We start from the raw sequence: 24,283 nt of genomic DNA, 5'->3' as shown, positions 1-24,283 counted from the left end.
CCACTCCACCCATGCACCACTAATGTGAAATGCCCTGGAATACTCCTGCCCCTGCCAGCCTTGGCTCCAGCCACCCAGACAGGAAACCCACTGTGCTGAATACTATGGGACATACTGGCTTACACCCAATTCATCTTTAGCTGTCCCACTAGGTTATATTCAGAGTAGAGAGCCCTGAAACACCTGGCTTACACCCTATTACTTCAGCTGTTCTGCCAGGGCAAATTTTGTGTGGACAGCCCAAGAACAATACCAGACCATGCCCATTCTAGCTTTAGCTATCTTGCCAGTATTCCCCCTGCATGGAGCACCCTAAGATCTCCCAACTTATATCCCACATTGGTGCTAGCAACCACTTCAGGGGACCCTCTGTACAGAGAGTCCAGGAAATCCTGGTTTATATCCACTTCAGCTTCAGTTATCCTGGTAACGTGTCCTCTATAGAGCTTGGGGTGCCTTTAGCTTGCACCCACTTTTAGTTAAGATATCCTGCCAGGGAGCCATCTGTGAGAAGAGCCCAGGGACCTCCTAATCTGCATGCTACATCAGTTCCAGTCACCATGCCAAGGCACGCCCTGAATAGAATGTCTGGGACATAGCAATTTAGACTCATTTTAGCTTCACCTGTCCTGAGAGGGTGGCCTCAGTTCATAGAACTTTAGACACCCCAGCCTGCATCTGCTTCAACTTTACCTTTCCTGACAAGGTGGCTGTTATATAAAATGCCTTAGGACCCCATCCCATGCCAGCTACAGCTCCAGCCAGCCAGCAAAATTCATCAAGCATACACAGTCTATGTAACAGAGTATCATACATAAGACCATTTCTTCCAGTTTAGTAGAAGGAGCTGTTCCAACCAATCGATATAAACAAATACAGAAAGTCAAACAAAATGGTAATACAGTTGAATATGCTTCAAAATAAAGAATAAGATAAAATCTCTGAAAAAGAACTAAATGAAATGTAGACAAACCATATGTCTGATAAATTATTTAAAGTAATTATTGTAAACATATTCACCAGGCTTGAGAAAAGACTGGAAGAACTCAGTGAGACCTTCAATAAAGAGATAGAAAATATAAAAAAGAACTAATCAGAATTGAAGAATACAATAGCTTAAATAAAAAACACACTAGAGGGAATCAATAGTGGATTAGTGGATGCAGAGAATATATCAGTGATTTGGAAGACAAGGCACTAGAAAAAACCTAAACTGAACAGCAAAAGCAAAAGGAGAATTGAAGTTTTACAAAGGATGGTTTAAGGGATTTCTTGGACAACATCAAGTGAACAATTGCATTATAGGAATCCCAAAAGTAGAAGAAGAGAGAGAAAGCAGTGGAAAATGAAATGGATTTGAAGAAATAATAGCTGAAAACTTCTCTAACATAGGGAGAGAAACAGGCATCCAAGTTAAGAAGCACAGAGTTTCAAACAAGATAAACCCACATAGGTCCACATCAAGACACATAATAATTTAAATGTAAAAGGTCAAAGATAAAGAGAAAATCTTAAAAGTTGGGGCGCCTGGGTGGCTCAGTTGGTTAAGTGTCTGACCCTTGATTTCAGCTCCAGTCATGATCTCATGGTCATGAGATTGAGTCCTGTGTTGGGATTCTCTCTCTCCCTCTCTCTCTGACCCTCCCATCCTCATGCTCGCTTACTCTCTCAAAACAATTAACTTTAAAAAAAGAAAATCTTAAACATAGCAAGAAAGAAAAAAAAAGTTTTTTATGAGGAAAAACCTGTAAGGAAATGGCATGATATATTCACTACTGAAACAAGAATACTCTACTGGGCAAGTTTATCATTCAGATTTGAAGGAGCAATAGTTTCCCAGACAAACAAGAGATAAAAGAGTTTACCTCCACTAAGCCAGGCTTACAAGAAATGTTAAATGTGATAAGGGAGATAAGATGGGGAGAGGAGAGAGGTAAGCAGAGGAGTAGGAGTATCTAAGTCCCATCTCATCCCACAAATACAATTAGATAACTATAAAATCATTCTAAATATCCCAGAAATCAACTTGAAGATGGACAGAACAAACTCCACAACAAAATGGAGAGAAGAGGCCACACTGAAGAAAGTAGGAAGTGCAGGGATGTAGTTTGCTGCAGATGGGAGGGAGCCATGATCATGGATAAAGGAAAGAGAGAGCAGAGCACACAGGGGAAAGCGTCAGGAGAACATTTCCCAAAAGCCATTAGCTTGGAAAATGAGTAGTGCTGATTTTCATGAGTTCTTGCAACCAGCAAGTTCTTGCAACCTTTAAGACTGGTGTTTTAAAGGTCAGTGGGCTTGGCTGAGAGAGAGCCCGAGGAAATGGCACTGCTCCTGGAGAGAAAGCAGGTAAAAATCCCAGGAGCAGATAGCATGGTAACAGTAAATTAAAGAATGTCTGGGGCACACAGTGGGGAGAATCTTTGCTCTTCTTGGACAGTGCCCTTGAGAGGCAATGTTCACAGAGATGCCTCTTTGGGGATAAAGGATCTGGCTGGCACCATTTCTCTCCCCCACTCCTCAGCATAAACAGCAAACCACCTGCAGAAAGCATCTCAGTCCCAACACTGGAGGCCTAATTTGCTTACACCAAGTCTCCCTCCCCCACCCTGCTGTCTGACCCTCCCTTTCTCAATCAAGCTTGCCTCAATCCCAGCATGGTGGGCTTCTCCCCCAGAAGACCAGCATAGGCCCCTGTCCACACCACGTCCCTAAAGCCTGGAGTTTTACAAGTCAGCAGGATTGGCTGGGAAGATACTGAACTTCTCCTGTAGAAAAGACAAGCAAACAACCTGGAGACAGACATTATGGAAACAGCAATCTGAAAAATACCTCAGACACACACAAGGGTGAGATTATTGACTCTTCTCAGAGTGCTTCCCTGAGAGGCAGCATTCATGGAGACACCTCTCCAGGGACAAAGGAGCTAGATGATGCCATTTCCCTCCACCAAGCCTCAGCATAAACACAGAGCCACCTGCTTGAAGTAATGCAGTGCCCTTACTGGCTGCCTAACCTGATTACACCAAGTCCCACACCAAGGGCTGTCCTTCTTGATCAAGCTTGCCTCAGTCCGAGGACATCAGTACCCTTCCCCAGAAAACCGGCAGAAACCCCTGTCCACACCATGTCTCCTGACCAGAGAGTGCTGCAGAACTTTAGTTCTAGTGAAACTAGTATCAGATCCCATTTAAAAAGCAGACCAGGGGCACCTGGGTGGCTCAGTCGGTTAAGCGTCTGACTCTTGATTTTGGCTCAAGTCATGATCTCACCATTCATGGGATTGAGCTCCATGTCAGGCTTTGTGCTGACAGCTTGGTGACTGCTTGGGATTCTCTCTCTCCCTCTCTCTCTATCTCACCCTCCCCGACTCATGCATGTGTGCACGTGCACGCTCACTCTCCTTTGAAATAAATAAACATTTAAAAAAAAATAAAAGGTAAAAAAGTAAAAACCAGACCAGAGAACACCTAGTTAAAACTTGACACATTCTGGCCAAGGGCCAAACACTGACCACCACAAGCAAGAAGATCCTCTGTAGATGACTAGCCTGAAGAATGCAGCAGCCAAAAAGCAGAGAACACACAACACACACCAGAGACACCCCTTGAAGCACCAGGACCTAGACAATATATGATCTCTATTTCATAAAGCCATTACTCTCAAGAGCAGAAAATATAATGGACTTTTCTAACACAGGGAAGTCCAAGACTTAGACAAAATGCCAACATGGAGGAATATATCAGAAATGAAAGAATAAGGTTATAGCCAAAGATCTAAGCCAAAGAGATATAAGTAACATGCCTGAAGGAGAATTTAAACCAACAATCACAAGGATACTAGCTGGGTTTGAGAAAAGAATGGAAGACTTCAGAGAGATCCTTACCATAGAGATAAAAGAGTTAAAAAATAATCATCATGAAAAATGAAATAACTGAGATTGGAAACAGTCTTGAGGCAATGAGCACAAGGCTGGAAAAAGCAGAAGACTAAGTGATAAAAAGACAAAATAATGGAAAATAATCCCATTTAGAAGACAAAATACTGGAAAATGATGAACTGAACAAAAGAGAAAAAGAATAATTATGGAACACAAGAATAAACTTAAGGAACTCAGTGACTCCATCAAACACAATAACATTAGTATTATAGGAGTCCCAGAAGAAGAAGAGAGAGAAAAGGGGGCAGAAAATATATTTCAGGAAATAATACCTGAAAACGTCCCTAATTTGGGGAAGGAACCAGATATCCAGATCCAGGAGGCACAGAGAACTCCCATCCCAATCAACAAAAGCAGGCCACCAACATGACATATTGTAATGAAAAAGCAACAAGACAAAAGAATCCTTAACATACAAGGGAACACCCATAAGGCTAGCTGGAGATTTCTCAACAGAAATGTGGCAAGCCAGAAAGAAGTGGCATGATATATTCAAAGTGCTGAATGACAAAAATATGCAGCCAAGAATACTCTATCCAACAAGGCTATCATGCAGAATAAAAAGAGAGATAGTTTCCCAAGCAAACAAACAAACAAACAAACAAAAACCTAAGAGTTTGTGACCACTGAACCATTCCAGCAACAAATATTAAAGGGGATTCTTTGAGTGGAAAGGTAAGACCAAAAGTGATACAGACTAGAAAGAAACAGAGAAAACCTCCAGAAACAACAAAAGAAGTAATAAAATGGCACTAAATACATATCTATTGACAATTACCCTGAATGTAAATGGAATAAATGCTTCAATCAAAAGACATAGGTGTCAGAATGGATAAAAGCCAAGACCCGTCTATATGCTGCCAACAAGAGACTCATTTTAGACCTAAAGACACTTGCAGATTTAAAATGAGGGGATGGAGAAATGTTTATCATATAAATGAGCAGAGCGAGCAAGTTCCCTGGCAGGAACTGGTTCCCTTTGGGATTTTGGCTGGGGGATGGGCGAGGGAGATGGCGCTGGCGAGCGCCTTTGTTCCCCGCCAAGCTGAGCTCTGTTGTCCGGGGCTCAACAACTCTCCCTCCCATTGTCCTCCAGTCCTCCCGTTCTCTGAGCAGAGCTGTTAACTTATAACCTTCCAGATGTCAAGTCCCGCTTGCTGTCGGAACACACTCCGACCGGCCCTTCCGCTTTTGCCAGCCAGACGGGGGATCTGCTTGGCCGGCGGGCGGCCCCTCCGCCCCGGCTCCCTCCCGCCAGTCCGTGGAGCATGCACCGCCTCTCCGCCTTCCTACCCTCTTCCGTGGACCTCTCCTCTGCACTTGGCTCCGGAGACTCCGTTCTGCTAGTCTTCTGGCGGTTTTCTGGTTATTTAGGCAGGTGTAGGTGGAATCTAAGTGATCGGCAGGACACGCGGTGAGCCCAGCGTCCTCCTACGCCGCCATCTTCCAGTGATAAAATGATGGGAAGAAGAGTTGAAAATGGGTCACCTCTGAGCTTTCCTTTGGATATTAAACAGTCCTTTTCTGTCTCCTAGTGATAACCAGGAGACGTTTGTTCAATTCCTTTTTTCTGTCATTCCCAGGTAAGCCTCTGAACATCCCTTGCAAAGCATTCTTTGGATTCAGTGGAGAGTCTGGACCAATGATCTACTGGATGAAAGGGGAGAAGTTTATTGAAGAACTGGCAGGTCACATTAGAGAGGGTGAAATAAGGTACAGTACTTGAATTGCTTATTTTTTCTTTGCTCTCTTTGCAGTTAATCAATGGAACATCCTAGAAAAGTTTCTGCTTGGGATTTTAATTTCAACTCCAAATCATTCCATTTTCTAAAAGCTGATCTGGTAGAAAGAGTGAGGCTGACTGCCCTAAGAAATGCAAATGTGTAAGCTTCGAATATAAGGAAGTTTTCTCAGGTTCTAAGAATATACCATGGAGTGTAATAACCCCCTCAAATCTGCTTAAGCAAATTCCTTTGAGTTTCCAAATCTTAGGCCACTGTTACTCCATCCAGCCATACCAAATGTCCAAACTTTGTAGGTGACTCCTCAAACTACTGGGAAAATGCTCATTTATTTACTCCCTAGGAACAGACAACTTTCATAGGTCATAAAAGTAAAGCTACAGTGACAGTAGTAAGCTACTACTCACCAAAATAACTGTGATGGCTCTTGTTGAATAGTATTTATTTTTCCCAGTACCCACTGCTCATCCTAAAAGTGACTGTCAGTTTAGCACCTCCCTAGACAGATACCACCTGTTACAGAAACTGTCCAGATACCTTCCTGGTACATAGAAATGTATTCTATTGGTTTTCTAATCTTATTTAATATAAGGTCATTTGTCTTTATTCCATTGGATATTCTTTCCTGCTTTGTCAAAGATTAGTTGGCCATACGTTTGTGGGTCCATTTCTGGGTTCTCTATTCTGTTCCATTGATCTGAATGTCTGTTCCTGTGCCAGTACCATACTGTCTTGATGATTACAGCTTTGTAGTATAGCTTGAAATCTGGGATTGTGATGCCTCCTGCTTTGGTTTTCTTTTTCAAGATTGCTTTGGCTATTCGGGGTCTTTTCTGGTTCCATACAAATTTTGGGATTATTTGTTCTAGTTCTGTGAAGCATGCTGGTGTTATTTTGATAGGGATTGCATTGAATATGTAGATTGCTTTGGGTAGTGTTGACATTTTAACAATATTTGTTGTTCCTATCCAGGAGGATGGAAACTTTTTCCATTTTTTTTTTTGTGTGTCTTCTTCAATTTCTTTCATAAGCTGTCTATAGTTTTCAGCGTATAGAATTTTCATCTCTTTGGTTAGATTTATTCCTAGGTATTTTATGGTTTTTGGTGCAACTGTAAATGGGATCAATTCCTTGATTTCTCTTTTTGTCCCTTCATTGTTGGTGTATAGGAATGCAATCGATTTCTGTGCGTTGATTTTATAACCTACAACTTTGCTGAATTCATGAATCAATTCTAGAAGTTTTTTGGTGGAATCTTTCGGATTTCCCATATAGAGTATCATGTCATCTGCAAAGAGTGAAAGTTTGATCTCCTCCTGGCCAATCTGGATGCCTTTTATTTCTTTGTGTTGTTTTATTGCAGAGGCTAAGACTTCCAATACTATGTTGAATAACAGTGGCAAGAGTGAACATCCCTGTCTTGTTCCTGACCTTAGGGGGAAAGCTCTGTTTTTCCCAATTGAGGATGACATTAGCTTTGGGTTGTTCATATATGGCTTTTATGATATCAAGGTATTATCCTTCTACAGTCTCTTCAGCAAGTGGTGCTGGGAAAACTGCACAGCAACATGCAGAAGAATGAACCTGGACCACTTTCTTACACCATACACAAACATAAACTCAAAATGGACGAAAGACCTAAATGTAAGACAGGAAGCCATCAAAATCCTTGAGGAGAAAGCAGGCAAAAACCTCTTTGATCTTGCCCACAGCAACTTCTTACTCAACACATCTCTGGAGGCAAGGGAAACAAAAGCAAAAATGAACTACTGGGACCTCATCAAAATAAAAAGCTTCTGCACAGTGAAGGAAACAATCAGTAAAACTAAAAGGCAACCAACAGAATGGGAGAAAATATTTGCAAATAACATATCAGATAAAGGGTTAGGGTCCAAAATCTATAAAGAACTTATCAAACTCAACACCCAAGAAACAAATAAGCCAGTGAAGAAATGGGCAAAAGACATGAATAGACACTTCTCCAAAGAAGACATCCAGATGGCCAACTGACACATGAGAAAATGCTCAACATCACTCATCATCAGGGAAATACAGATGAAAAACACTGATATACCACCTCACACCTGTCAGAATGGCTAATATTAATAACTCAGGCAACAACAGATGTTGGCAAGGATGTGGAGAAAGAGGATCTCTTTTGCATTGTTGGTGGGAAGGCAAGGTGGTGCAGCCACTCTGGAAAACAATATGGAGGTTGCTCAAAAAACTAAAAATAGAACTACCCTATGACCCAGCAACTGCACTAATAGGCATTTATCCAAGGGATACAGGTGTGCTGTTTCAAAGGGACACACGCACCCCCATGTTTATGGCAGCACTAATCAACAATTGCCAAAGTATGGAAAGAGCCCAAATGTCCATTGATGGATGAATGGATAAAGAAGATGTAGTATATATACACAATAAAGTATTACTCGGCAATCAAAAAGAATGTAATCTTGCCATTTGAAATTACATGGATGGAATTGGAGGGTATTATGCTAAATGAAGTTAGTCAGTTAGAGAAAGATAAAAATCATATGACGTCACTCATATGAGGACTTTAAGAGACAAAACAGATGAACATAAGGGAAAGGGAAACAAAAATAATATAAAAACAGGGAGGGGGACAAAACAGAAGAGACTCATAAATATGGAGAACAAACTGTGGGTTATGGGAGGGGTTGTGGGATGGGGGATGGGCTAAATGGGTAAGGGACACTAAGGAATCTACTCCTGAAATCATTGTTTCACTATATGCTAACAAGCTTGGATGTAAATTTTAAAAAATAAAAAATACAGTTAAATTAAAAGTAATAAAAAAATAAAATAAATAAATAAAATGGCAGACATAAGCCCAACATACCAATAATTACATTGAATGTGAATGATATAAATATATAATATAAATATAGAGTTTGCCAGAGTGGATTAAAAAATGACCAAACTAAAAAAAAGTAATAAAAGAAAATTTCAGTGTCTGTAAAAAAAAAAGAAAAATAAAGGTTGCAGTATCTGTATTTGATGGCACTCAAAACAATTACCTTGAAGAAGAGATGAGTATCATTAAAATATTGTATCTTTGAAAAATGGTATCTTTGACAATAAAAATTTTAATAAATGGGAAAAAATGTCATTTGTATGAATAAGGGATATGTAATTTTTTTCTCTTACAGATAGCTCCCTGGTAGATAGACATCTATTTTTTTTTTTTTTGGTTTTCTAATCCTATTTGATATGATGTCTTTTGTATATATAAGGGATAGGTAATTTTTCTTACTCGGTCTATGAGATTGTCCTTTAATTTCAGAAATGGTGGTATACAATGTACATTTTTCATTCCAATAGGAGTTGGGACCCTTCCACCTCTACTCACATTAAGAATCTTGTAGTGGAAGCCAATCTAATATTTCAGTGCAGTGCATTCTTTCACTTTTTTTATTGAATATGTAGCAGTGTGAAAGAAACAAGTGCACTTTATATTATTTTCTATGATTAAATATAATTTATTATAGCTATTATGACAGCTTCTCTTCATGTGTCCACCCAACATGAAGAGAATTTTTTCGAGGAAAAAATTACATGAAAGGTGTCTGAATTAGTCATTCATCAGGGAAATTCAAATCAAAGTCCCTGACAACACTTTATACTCACCAGGCTGGCTATAATTGAAAAGATTATAAGAAGTGTTGCCTAGGATGTGGAGAAATTGAAATCCTCATACACTACTGGTAGGAATGTAAGATGGCACAGCCACTTTGGATAACACTCTGGCAGTTCCTCCAATCATTAAACATATAATTATTAGCAATTCCCCTTATAGGTATATAATAAAGAAAAATGAAAACATATATCTACACAAAAACTTGTATACAAATGTTCACTGTAGCATTACTCATAATAGATAAATGTGGAAACAACCTAAATTTTTATCAACTGATGAATGGATAAATAAAATGTAGTATGTTCATACAATGAAATATTATTCAGCCATTAAAAGGAATGAATAAAGTACTGATATACACTGCAACATGGATGAACCTTGAAACCATACTCAGTGAAAGAAGACAGTGGGAAAAAAACTACAATATAATATGTCTAGAATAGGCATATCTATAAAGCCAGAAAGAAGATTAGTGGTTGCTTAGGGCTGGAGGAATGGAGGTATAGGGTTAAATACCTAACGTGTATGGGTGATATATTTTTTAGTGAGGTGGATACAATATAACATAAAATGCACTATTTTAAAGTGTACAAGTTAGTGACATTTAGTACATTCATGATTGTGCAACCATAACCACTATCTAGTTACAGAAAATTTTCATTACCACAAAACAAAACCCTGTGCCCATTAAACAGTCTGAAGCTTCTTTTGGAGGTGATGAAAATGTTACAAAACTGTGGCAAGGGTTGCACATATTTGTGAATATACTAAAAAACAGTGAGTTGTACATCTTAAATGGATGAATTGTATGGTATGTAAATTATATCTCAATAAAGCTGTTTTAAAAAAACTTCCAGTTGAATGCCTGGCACATAATAGATGTTCAGAAAAAATAATCAATATACTACTTTTAATTTTTTTAATGTTTATTTATTTTTGAGAGAGAGAGAGACAGAGAATGAGCAAGGGAGGGGCAGAGAGAAAGGGGGACACAGAATCTGAAGCAGGCTCCAGGCTCTGAGCTGTCAGTATAGAGCCTGACACGGGGCTCGAACTCACAAACCATGAGATCATGACCTGAGCTGAAGTCAGACACTTAAATAACTGAGCCACCCAGGAGCCCCTCAATATTCTACTCATAAAGAATTCTTAACTATTAATTCCCATTTAAAGTTTAAGTTTCCTAATTACTAACACTTTATTAGCCTAATTACTAACACTAAGTTAAGGTTTATGAAATTAATGCAACTGAGTTTCTTTTAAATTATTTTAGAAGATACATATTTAGAATTTTTCTCAATATATTTGCCTGTAAAGGATTGTAAGGGTTACTCTTCATTTAAAAAAAAAAAAACTGATCCCCAAAGGACAAGTCATAGGTACAATGGTACATATTAGCAAAATTTCCACTACCAAAAAGCTCAGAGCTATGTTTTATGATCAGGGTAGTAGTTATATATGAACATAAGATAATTATCTCTCTTTCTCTCTTCATGAATGACTGGGTTTTTCTAAATAAATAGATTTAATGGGGGTATAATTGGTATACAATAAACAGCACACAATTTAAAGTATACAATCTATAAGGGCTGATTGATTGATATATGTATACATCTATGAAATTATCACCATAATCAAGATAATGAACATATAAATTGCCCCACAAATTTCTCTTTTGTAATCCCTACCTCCTGCCCTACTTTCACAACACTGTTCTATCGCTATGAATCAGTTTGTATTTTCTAGAATTTTATATAAATGAAATAATGCAGTACGTGCTTTTTTTTTTTTGGTCTGGATTATTTCAGTTAACACACTTATTTTGAAATTCATCCATCTTATTAAATGTAGCAATAGTTCATTCTTTTTTATTGCCAAGTAGTATTCCATTACATGGATATAAACTGGTTACTTGTTGATGGATATTTGGGTTGTTTCCAGTTTAGGGACTATTACACATAGAACCGCTATGAACATTCACATATGCATTTTTGCATGCCCATATATTTCTTTTTTTCTTGAATAAATAGTGAAACATGGAGTGGCTGAATTATATAGTGGGTGTACATTTACCTTTTCTACTTCATTTTTTAGCTTTGTTTTAAAAACAATTTTTATTATAATTATAGATTTACAGAAAAAATTTGAATATAAGGTCTTAGTCTACTTGGTCTGCTATAACAAAAATTCAACAGACTAAGTGGTTAAACAACAAATATTTATTTCTCATGGTTCTAGAGACCAGAAAGTTCAAGATCAGGGCACCAGCAGATTTAATGCCTGATGAGGGTTTACTTCCTCATTCATAGATCGTTGTCTCACTACACCCTCACATGTCTTCACATGATGGAAAAGATGAGAAAACTCTCTACAGTCTCTTTTGTAAGGACACTAATCCTATCCTTTAGGGCTTCTCCCTCATAACCTAATCATCTGCCAAAATCCCACCCCCAATACCATCACATTAAAAATTAGAATTTAAAGGTATGAATGTTTGTTTGGGTGAGGTATAAACATTAAGTCCATAGCAGATAGTACAGAGATTTTCTACATACCCTATGCCCAGTTTTCCCTGTTACTAATACCTTAAGTTATTATGGTACATTTATTACAATTAATGAAACAAAATTGATGTATTATCATTAACTGAAATCCACATTTTATTCAAATTTCATTAGTTTTTACCTATTATTCTATTTTTTTTTCCTCCAGGATCATTTAACTTTTTAAAATCTTCCATGTGGTTATACCATTTTAAAAAAGAAAAGTTAGGCACTGCTGCTGGTGTCTAGCAGCAAATGATTAAAATGGTGAATGACAAAGCATACATATATGAAACATTTCGGTCTAGTCCAAGCCACTTTATTAGGTGCAAATGAACCAACCAGATAGTACTATAGGAAGTCAACCTTTCAGGACTTGCAAAATGCCATTATTTATTTGCTCTTGTTACATCTTCTTCCTCCACTTTCCCCAACCCTCCCTATAAAAAAGGGTGCATACGTATATTTGCAGTGGAGGCAAGTAACATGAGATTTGTTGTGAAATTTTTACACAACCCTACTGGCAAACTAGAAACACCTTAGAGAAGTGCAAACAAAGAGGCAAGGATTCCTAGCCAAGATAAACACACAGTCAGCCATTTTGTAATATTAATTATGTAACCTTGATCTATTTGAGAGCTTGTGTGGGTGCAGGAATTCCTTTAGGATACAGCCATTTATACTAACACAGGAGTTAATTACTAGATTCTGTCTTCTAGCTTCCAAAGCCAATGTCCTTGAATGAAAGCATACAAGATTTTTATACAGTATGGCAGATGGAACGAATCTGGTAGTTTCATTTTTTAAAAAATGCTAATCATGCCATTAATTCGATTAAGAGAAGATCTGCATTCTTTCATAGCCCACACATTTTCTCCAAAGAGAACAGTTCTGATGGTAGAATGCTGAAGATGTTAAGTTGAGGTTTCCTCTTGAAAGCATTTCTGGAAACAAAATTTCCTTCTGGATGCATGGCTCTCCCTCAGGTTACTGTATTTGCTTCATATTTTAATTGAATCATAGCTCTTATGTTGTGGATGCATATCAGAAGTACACTGCCCCATAGATCTTTCCCCTGGAGCAATATGACTAGCATATTTGACAAAATCCTGAGGAGGATTTTGGAGTTATTTATTTGCTCTCTGGGTTACTTTTTTTCTCTCTCTGGGTTACTTTGACCACAGTGACTCCTTGCACCTCCTGACTTGCAACCTATTGCCAAATCACCTCAGACTCCAATCTGAGCATACAGATTCTCCTTTAGCAGAAATTGGAATAGCCCTCCCAATTCTCTGATGTTGGTAAGAGACTGAACTCTAAGGAAATCTGAACCCAAATATAATATCCATTCACAATTGCCAGCCTATCCCTTTAACTGCATCCTAAATTTTCCAGTGACCCCAGAATATGTCATCTGTAGGGATGTTGAAGGAATTTGGTATGTGCAGTAGCATGAGCTGCATTTGTGCAAGCTTGGTTATTTTTATCTACCATTTTAAAGTCATTGCAACAAGCTGACTCCTATAAGCTCTACCATGTCTATTCAGAGAAGTGAAATAATTATTGGGAGGAGACCCAGTGGAAACTGTCATTAGGAAAGGACATCCTAATATTTGTCCCTCTGCTAAAATTTAACGGGAAGAATTTGCAAAGTGACATAAGAGAGTCATGAAAAAGAGTGGTAGTCTTTGGGTGTAAGCATTTTAAAAAGGCCAATCTAGTTCCATGTCATTATAGAATTACCTTTTAATTAATCTTACCAGAGGCTTGAGAATTATAAAAAATAAAAGAATTTTCTAGTGAGTTATGTACTCCACAGTGCTAATAAAAAATATCAGAGAAATTGAACTCCTCCTATTAAACAACAACAATAGTCTCTAAGCTTGCCAACAGGTTTGTGAATTGCATCTGATTGTCAAAGGAGACTGAACAAATTTCAATGCAATTGCTTTGCCCCAATAGAGAGTAATCTTTCATTATAATTCTCACTTTACATATCTTCCCATCAATATCTTTTTTACCCCTTAGGCAGTACCATAAAACAGTTTACCAAATCTTTTATAATTCTTGAGCTGAAAAACATATTCAATTCATCTTAAGGTTTTTCAAACAAGCTTCTTAAAATGCAAATAGTTTCATTTACTTTCAATTACTGAAAAACTATAAGTTGAATATGGGCTTTGCGTGTTTTTAGTTTTGGTTTCTTCACTCCTACTTCCACCACTTTCTGGCTTTCTGTTCTCATCTCTTTACCTTAACATCCTCTCCTTGAATGAGTAAAATGCTCTTAACAAAGAGGGGAATGTGATACAGCTATGAAAAGATTTTATTCTTGATATAAAGTGAGCCTATATTAAAGACCCCGAATAGCCTTTTCCTAACTAATCAATTAAAAAATATAGAGATGTGAATATATAGTTTGCCCCAAAATATAGAGGAAACTATTGAAGTCTCAGACAGCCCAAGGCAAAATGATGTGCTCTGTTTTGGCAACTTCTGAGTACACTTTTTCAGTGCCTTGAAGCACCCCACCTGCTCTGGACTTCCTGAAATTGAGCTAACACACACACACACACACACACACACACACACACACACACACACACTTCTTTTCCCCCATTCTCAGCTTATCTAACTGGAAGAAGGAACATTGATCAATCACTTTGCCTTTGATCTAAATAAGTTTCAAATCTTATGACCTATGTGTGAATGTAGATTTTGTAAATCATGAGCAGGCTTCAATGGAAAAGTTAACTTTATAATCAGCATAGTTTTTACCTAGGGACAATCTGAATTGCCACCTATCTGAAGGATAAATTTTAGAGTGATGACTCTACTATTCACAGTTCTCGTTCCACAGTGGATCTTAGCCTTGACCAATGCCTAAAATATTTAAAGCTTACCTAAGACATACTTCTTAAATATCTTCATTTACTGAACAGACTATAGATGCCCAATCTCACATATAATGTCTTATATTAATAAGCACCTATAATTATTAAAAAAATAATAATAATAGGAATAATAATAATTCCTATTCATGTTTTTATAAGACACGGTAGATTGCAAAAGCATTTTGGAATCCTAAACCACATTGGGATTTTCATGATAACCATCTGAGATAAATAGTATCAGTTTATTTTACAGAATAAAAAAATTGGTTTAGAGACTGAGGAAGATCTATCCATGCACAGTACCAATGGAGCCAGGGTAGTTCATTCACAGTACCAGTGGAGCTAGACCTGAATTCATCAAAATACAACTAGAAAGAATCCTCAGTTTCCCAGAATGCTTTGTTGTAGTGCACATTTGGGATGTAGAGTCAAAATCTGCGTGGGACTGAAAGAGTAAAAATCAGTCTGGTTGGAGAATAAGCAGCCCTGCTATTAATCAGCCTGGGAGGAAAGACAGATAAAACCAGCTCCAAAGTTAACAGAAAACCCTGTTTTTCCCAAGGTAATGCAGCAGTTGTAAAATGCCATAACGACCCCCACCTCCTTTGAATGGCTACTGATTTCTTACCAGTGATGCCCCAGACCTACTTTGCTATTTTTATATGTTACTGGGCATACCCAATTGCTAAGACTTGCGTCATGACAGCTGTCAAACCCTAGTCAATCCTCTCTTCTCCAATGCTACCTTAAAAATCCCAACCTATCCAGAATTTATCAGGGCTTGCTTAGACTCTCCTCAGAATATTCAGTGAAAATCCAAACATTATAAAAATGCTTTCTTCCTACCTTCAGTCAAGGAATGATCCACAATTACTCTGGAGTGTCCCACCTTCAGTGCATTCAGTAAATAAATCTGATTTTTTTTTCAGATTATAGGCTTGATCCTGGCCTATGACTAATAAGGCTTTAATAGGCCCTAAAAATGACCCTAAAAGGGGGCACCTGGGTGGCTCAGTCGGTTAAGCATCCAACTCCTGATTTTGGCTGTTTGTGATCTCACAGTTCATGAGTTCGGGCCCTGCATCAGGCTCCCTGATGACAGTACAGAGTCTGCTTGGGATTCTCCCTCTCTCTCCCTCTCTCCCTGTGCGCCTCCCATGCATTCTCTCTCTCTCAAAATAAATAAATAAATAAACTTAAAAAAAATAACACTAAAATAAAGATTTTGTTTGAGATTTTTTTTAACTCAAAAAAACTGCTTCCCAGCAGCTTCATTTTATTTTTATTTACTTTTTATTTTTTAATTTTATTTATTTTGAGAGAGAGAAACAATGAGTGTGGAAGGGGCAGACAGAGGGAGAGAGAGACTCCCAAGCAGACTCTACACTCTCAGCGCAAAGCCCAATGTGGGTTCAAACTCACGAACAGTGAGATCATGACCTGAGCTGAAATCAAAAGTCTGACGCTTAACCAACTGAGCCACCCAGGCACCCCTAAGAGTTTTTTTAAACATACTTCTATTCTTGATATCTTCAATCATCACTTCTGAACAATGATTACTCATACTCATAATAATAACCTAGAGATGGTGCAAGATATCGATACACCACAGGAGGGCTCACTTTGGTTTAAAGGACCATTTAGGATGAATGGAAATTGGAATTAGACATTTTCTTTTATTTTATTTTGGAGGGAATCAATCTCTACCCTTTATTTCATGCTATATTTTTAAAAAATCCAGTTTTGTTGAGGTATAAATATAAAAATCTTGATTGTGTATATTTAAAGTATACAACATAAGGTTTTGGTATATATTTACATTGTAAATCAAGCTAAGCCACAATCAAACTAATTAACCACCACCATACATAGTTACCATGTTTTTGTGTGTATGGTGAAAACGTTTGAGAATTACACTCCTAGCAAATTTCAAGTATACAGTACCCTTATTACTAAATGTAGTCATCATGCTGTACATTAGGTCTCTAGAACTTATTCATTTTATAGCTGGATGACCAGCATCTCCCCATTTCTTCCACCCTTCACCTTCTGGTAACCACCATTCTATTCTGCTACTATGAGTTTGGCATTTTTAGGTTCCACATAGAAATCGTATCATATCATACAGTATATTTCATTCTTTGATTTATTTTACTTAGCAAAGTATTTTTCAGGTTCTTTTATGTTGTTGCAAATGGCAAGGTTTGCTATTTATTTATTTATTTATTTATTGTTTATTTTGAGAGAGAGAGAGAGAGAAAGAGAGAGAGAGAGAGAGAGAGAGCAGGTGCACATGTCAGGGAGGGGCAGAGAAAGAGAATCCCCAGCAGGAACCACACTGTCAGTGTGGAGCTTAATTCAGGGCTCAAACTCACGAATAGTGAGATCATGATCTGAGCCAAGTCACACGCTTAACGGACAGAGTCACCCAAGTGTCCCAACGTTGGCTTCTTTTTTAAGATTGAATAATATTCTACTGTATGTATGAACCACATTTTTCTGACTATTCATCCATTGATGGGCACAGGTTGTTTTCATATCTAGGCTATTATGAATAATGCTGAAATGAACATGAGAGTGAAAATACCTATTTGAGATCCTGATTTCATTTCCTTTACATATATACTCAGAAGTGGGATTTCTGGATTGTATGGTAGTTCTATTTTTTTAATGTTTATTTATTTTTGAAAGAGAGAGAGAGAGAGAGACAGTGTGAGCAAGAGAGGGGCAGAGAGAGAGGGAGACACAGAATCTGGAGCAGGATCCAGGCTCTGAGCTCTCAGCACAGAACCTGACATGGGGCTTGAACCCATGAACTGCAAGATCATGACCTGAGCCAAAGTCGGACACTTAACCAACTGAGCCACCAGGCGCCCCTATTTTTAATATTTGAGGAATCTCTGGATTGTTGTCCATAGTGGCTGCATCAGTTAATATTCCAACTAACAATGTACAGAGTTCCCTTTTATCTACATATGGCCAACAATTTTCATCTTTTGTTTTTCTGATAATAGCCATTTTAACAGGTGGGAGATGATAACTCATTGTGATTTTGATTTGATTTCCCATTTAACAAGCAATACCCATTGGCCATTTATATGTCTTCTTTGAAGAAATATCTATTCAGGTCATCTGTCCATTTTTAATAAGGTTATTTGTTTGTTTTGTTTTGTTTTAATATTGAGTTGTAAGAGTTCCTTATATGTTTTGGATTTTAACCCCTTATCAGATATATGGATTGCAAATATTTTCTCCTATTCCCTAAATTACATCCACTCTCTTTTCTGAGAGAAATATAATTGACATACAACATTATTTTCAGGTGCACAACATAATGATTTTGTATTTGTATATATTGCAAAATGATCACCACAATAAGTCTAGTTACATTTGTCACCATACATAGTTATAGATTTTTCTTCTTATTATTAACTATAGTTGCCATGCTGTACATTACATCCCCATCAACTTATCTATTTTTTAATTGGAAATTTGTACCTTTTGATTCCCTTCATTCATTTTGCACCCCCCCCCAACCTCCTGCCTCTCCACCAGTTTAGTCTCTGTATCTATGAGCTTGTGTTTCTTTCTTTTTTTAGATTTCACATATAAGTGAGACCATATGCTCTTTTAGCAGCTTTTAGTTTGATACAATCGCACTTGTCTTTCTTTTTTGTTTGTTAGTTATTTGTTTTGCTTCTCTTGCCTATGCTTTTGGTATAATACACAAAAAATCATTGCCTATATCAATGTCAAAAAGTTTTACCCTATGTTTTCTTTAGTAGTTTTATGGTTTCAGGTCTTATGCTTAAGTACTTAATCCTTTTTGGGTGGATTTTTATATATGATGTCAGGTAAGGATCCAATTGTATTCTGTATGTGGATATACAGTTTTCCCAATAGTACTTATTGAAGAGACTATACTTTCCCCATTGTGTATTTCTGACATGCTTTTTGAAAATCTGTTGACTGTAGATTGTGGATTTGTGGATTCTTCATACTGTTCTATTTGTCTATATGTCTGTTTTTATACTAGAGCCATACTGTTTTGATTATTGTAGCTTTTTGATGTAATTTGAAATCAGGAAGTATGATCCCTCCAGCTTTGCTCTTCTTGTTCAAGATTGTTTTGGCTATTTGGGGTCTTTTGTGATTCCATATATTTTAATATTTTTTTCTATTTCTGTAAAAAAATGGCATTGGGATTTTGATATGGGTTACACTGAATCTATAGATCACTTTGGATGGTGTAGACATTTTAACAATATTAATTCTTCCAATCTGAATACAGGATGTCTTTCAATTTATCTGTGTTTTCTTTAATTTCCTTCATCAACATTTTATAATTTTCACTTTACACATCATTCACCTCTTTGGCTAAATTTATTCCTTAGCATTTTATTACTTTTCTTGCCATTGTAAATGGGATTGTTTTCTTAATTTCCTTTTCGTGGATTCTCTAGTTTTAATTGAGCATTTTATGTGCTTTTATTTTGTCTTCTCTCTTAGCATATCAATTGTACTTTTAGAAAATTTAGTGTTAGGCCTACAGTTTGCAATAACATTTACAACTAATCTAAGTTCACTTTCAAATAATACTATACTGCTTCACATGTAGTGCAGGTAACTTATAACAGTCATAAATTTCAATTATCCATAAACTATAATCACCAAATAGATTGATGCTATTATTTTGCACATTTATAACTTAACTTTATTGAAAAGTGATTCACAAATATACTTGTATATATTTAAAGTATATAATGTGATTATTTTATATACATATACATTTTAGAATGATTACCAAGATCAAGATAATTAACACATCCATCGGTTAGCACAGTTAACATAAATAAATCTTTTTTTAAATGTGGTGAGAATGCCTAAGATCTACTCTCAGCAACTTTCACATATATAATACCATATTATTAACTATAGTCTCAGTGCTATACATTAGGTCCTCATAACTTTTCTTCTTATAACTACTATTATTGCTATTATTATTTAAAACAAACTGTTACATGTTTGATAAATTATGAATAGGAAAAATAAAATGTTTTATCTTAATTTATTCTTTCTCTAACACTATTTCTTTCATTATGTAGATCCAAATTTCTGAACTATATCATTTTCGTTTTTTTCTGAGGAACTTCTTTTAACACTTCTTGAAAGATAGGTCTAATGGAAACAAGTTCCCTCAGTTTTCATTTGTCTGAGAAAGTCTATTTATCCTTCACTTTAGATAAATAACTTATATGGATTCAGTATTTTAGGTTGTTGGGATATTTTTCACCACTTTGAATATTTCACTCCACTTTTCTTGCTTGCATGGTTTCTAAAGAAAAAGTCTGATGTATTTCCTATTCTTGTTCTTGGAGAGGTACTTTTATTTCCTTTGGATTATTTCAAGATGTTCCCTTTGTTTTGATTTACTGCAGTTAGAATATGATATATCAAGGTGTACATTTTTTAGTATTCATTCTGTTTGGTATTCTCTGAGCTGCCTGCAATCTTTGGTTTGGACCGTTTCATTAACTTTGGAAAATTCTCAGCTCTAATGCCTTAAATATTTCTATTGTTCTCTTCTCTCTTTCTTCTAATTTTGGTATTTCCATTACATGTATCTTCCTCTTTTTGTAATTATCCCTTGGGAGTTATATTTTGTTCCATTTTTTCAGACTTTTTCCCCTTTACATTTTAGTTTAGGAATTTCTACTGATATATCTTCAAGATCACTAATTCTTTCTTCAGCTGTGCCCAGTCTATTGATAAGCCCATGAAAGGCATTCTTTATTTCTATTACTGTTACTGAGTTTTTTATTTCTAGCATTTTCTTTTGATTCTTTCTTAGAATTTCTATCTCTCTGGTTACATTGTCTAATACTGTTGGTATATATTGTTCGCTTGTTCCATGGAAGCACATAACATATTAAACATAGTTTTCTTGCATTCCCAGTCTGATCATTCCCAAATATCTGCCATATCTGATTATGGTTCTGATGTGTACTTTGTCTCTTCAGACTACATTCTTTGGGGTTTGGGTTTTTGTTTTTTGTTTGTTTGTTGTTTGTTGTGTTTTTGCTTTTTGTTTTTGTTTCTGTTTTGCTTTTTACTATTTTTTGGTAATATTTTGTTGTTGTTGAAAGCCACACATTATGCACCAGGTAAAAGGAACTGAGGTAAATAGGCTTTTAGTGTGAGATTTTATGTTTATCTTGTTAGGCTGTGTTTACTCTTTGCTATAGTTGTAGGTATAAGAGGCTAAAATTTCGTAGAATGTACATGTTTATGTCTCCACTGTTTTCTTTGTGTTTTCCTAGAGACTGCTTTTTAAATAGGGTCTGAGCTTTGCAGTTATTTCAGCTGAAAGCCCTTGTTATCATACAGGAGCCTGATTGGTGGTAAGCATTCTATAATCTTATGATAAAGTCTCAGTCTTTCATGGAGCCTGTGCCTTTGAATATGACCTTCACAACTGCTTCTCAGCTTTTCTCCTCTTTTTAAGTGAGACAGGAAAGCTTGAGGAGGTAGCTGGAGTTTAGTATTGCAGTTCCCTTCCCTCAGGTAGGCTAGGTTCGGTAAAATTCAAGTAATTTAGGCTCTGATAAAAGAATTTCCCTTAGGGACAGGCCTTTGTTAAGAAGCACGGAGTGCTCTGGGATGATTGCTTTTATTAAATCCTCTGACAGAATTATAGGGAGATCTTTCTGTGATCTTCACCCTGAGATCCTGGTAGGGTTCCCAGAAGCAAACTCATGAAAATGTGGGGTATTCCAAAGATTACATTTCATGGAGTTTTTAACTCTCAGGCTAGTCCATAGTGGGCCTACAGTGACTTATCAGTTATAGTTTGTTTCTACCTGTACTGGCTCTTGCTCCTTGGTTTCTGCTCCCAATATACTGTGATTCTCAGTATTTGCTTCTTTCTCAAGTTTTGGGGGCAACGGTTTGCCCTGTGTCCTCAGCTCATTGTTGGATCTAATAATTGTTCATTTTAATTTTCTTCAGCTCTTTTTCTTATTATAAGGATGAGAGTGACAAATTTCAAACTTTTACTAGTTTTTAAGACAAGGTCCTAACTGAAACTTTTGAAGGTGGTGATTCCTGTAAACTAAATTATTATTTTCTAATTTTTCCAGTGTTTGCTGTTACATGTAACTTGCTTTTACCGTTAATCCTTCAAATAAAATGCTTCAGAAGTTATTTGAAATATATTACAGAATCTCTTCATTTTTATCCTCTATTCCAAAACCAATCCCTTCAGTGTCTCTCTTTCACACATTCTGCAAAATTTATCTTCCATCCCAGAAAACACTCCCTTATTCCTTTTGTCTAGGCAGACTCTTCTCAAACCTTTTCCAGCTAATTTATTTAATAATAGTCTCTCTCTTTGAAAGTCGATTTTAAGCATAAACTGTACCACTCGTCTTTACTTCATTATGTCTACATATTTTTTTTCAACTATGTAGATCTTTTCTCTTGTTTAAATTTTAATGATTTCTGAGAACAGGGACCTGTTTTTTAATGCTTATATATATCTTACACTAAATGTCTAGCCCAGAGCTATGCACATATTAGGGGACTGACAAAGAATCATTGGTTGACTGTTATATATCAATATTTGTTAGGAAATTGATTGCTTTACTGAGTGATTTGTAAATATAAACATCAACTGACTCTTTAATTCCCCCAAAGCAAGTCACTTCTAGATTCTCAAGAGCTGATAATTAAGATACCTCATATATATTAATAGATGGACGAAGGATCATTTTTCAGATTCTTTCTGCAGCCTGTGAAGATCTGTTTTTGGAAACTGCATTAGAAATGAAGAGGGAAAGACTGGGTCTGAAAGGATAGGATCAGCTTTCTTCCTCATGCCTGACAGAGGCTGTGGCTTCCCTACACATGAAGCTTTAAATCAAACTTAATTTGTGGTGCTTCAGCAGTTTCTGGCACTAAAGGGGGTTCTTCCATAGCAGGTTACATAGAACTAAAAGAATTGCGTGTAGTAAGATTAACCCATAGCACAGAGAAAATGGAGAAAGTAAAATTCAATACAAACCGTGAAGACAGTAAATTCCCATTTTTCCCTTGGTTAGGTCTATGTTGAGAAAGGAAAACTACAACATTAACCAGGAAGAAAAAGGTTAATAGAAAGACTATCAGTAAAATGTGGTTAAGACAATTCTTACATGTGTCTAGTTCAGCAATGGTACATAAATTTAAAGGGCAGGAGACTTACTCAAGTTACAAATGTCAGTATTATGAACTCTCAGATATGTGTATCATTGGGAGGGTACAGACACAGGGTAAATTTTAAAAGCATGTCTATTTGGAATATAATCTGAGCTTCATATTTCAGTATGGGAGACTCTTAGTTTCCAGGAACTCTCTTCCACCAACCCAACTTTAAGCCCTTCTTTCTCTCAAAGGGGAACCAGAAGAGATTAAGCCAACTGAATTTTAAATATCTTAATATATTAATATATAAATATTTAAATATATTAAATTATTAAATATTTAAATATATTAATATAGTATAAATATAAATATTTTTGTAGGAGCCAAAATGTAAATTATCTGCCTTTGATAATGAAACGTTGATGTTTAATAACATTCCTTTGCATGTGTATAGTGCTATTCACTCTTTCAATTACTTTAACCTATTTTACCCTCACGACAAAGTTAAGTATGGTAGGTATTTTTCCCAACTTAAAGCTGAGTTAATTTAAGGCACATTGACTTAATGACTTTGTAAGGACCCAGCTTGAGCTTGTAAACTTGAGGCCTGCCTGTAGAACCCGGTTTTCCCTGAACATAGTTGTCTTTTCCAGCTTTATGCTAAATGCCGGCAAATCAGAGCATTTGTCTTTGCATTCATAACCAAGTGTCCAAAAAGGAGAATTAACTCCAGTGCTCCAATTCTCTATCTTGCAAAAACATGTATTTAAGAAACTCACCCCAGAACTTAAGGGCAGGATTGCCACCACGTAGACTTGTTTTCTTTGGTCAAAGGCAGGAGACAGAAAAGATAGCAAGGTGCCCACTATCACTTCATTCAGGAGGCAGCTGACCATTGGTGAGAATATAACTTTCCAAAGAAACAAGAGGCACACTCCTTAGGAAAGGTTCCTGGCAACTCAGTTCCTCTGTAAAGAACACTTATTCGTGGCCATTCAAGGCCCTTTGCAACTTCACTTGAGAAAGCAAAAAGCAGGACTATGAGAAAATGTCATACAGGGCAGGGTTCTTCCTGTGAGGGGCGAAGGGAGAAAGACAAAGGGAAACAGTGTCTGCAAAAGGCAGGACCATGGCAGTGGGCTAGGATCATTGGCAGATTAAAGCACAGGGCACATGCCTGTATTACACAAATGCAGGAGAAAAGTGGAAAACAAACTTCTCGTGCTTATTCGGGTATAGAAGGCCACTAACCACTTTCAGTTTACTTCCTATAAGGCAACCATTTTTAAAGCTCACTTCTTTACTTTCTTACCCCCTGT

General features: G+C 36.8%; 1 protein-coding gene across 1 annotated transcript in view; it reads left to right on the top strand.

The window, feature by feature from the left end:
• IL1RAPL2 (interleukin 1 receptor accessory protein like 2) overlaps positions 1 to 24,283 on the top strand; it is a 1,152,078-nt gene that overhangs the window by 1,095,238 nt on the left and 32,557 nt on the right. The window contains exon 7 of the mRNA XM_019431771.2: positions 5,524 to 5,653. Coding sequence (XP_019287316.1) covers positions 5,524 to 5,653 — 130 coding nt within the window. The remainder of the gene's footprint in view (positions 1 to 5,523; positions 5,654 to 24,283) is intronic.

Source organism: Panthera pardus, unplaced genomic scaffold (assembly GCF_024362965.1).
Source record: "Panthera pardus isolate Hobbes unplaced genomic scaffold, ASM2436296v1 HiC_scaffold_27, whole genome shotgun sequence".
NCBI classification, from domain to species: Eukaryota; Metazoa; Chordata; class Mammalia; order Carnivora; family Felidae; genus Panthera; species Panthera pardus.
This window is presented reverse-complemented; position numbering and strand designations above follow the sequence as displayed.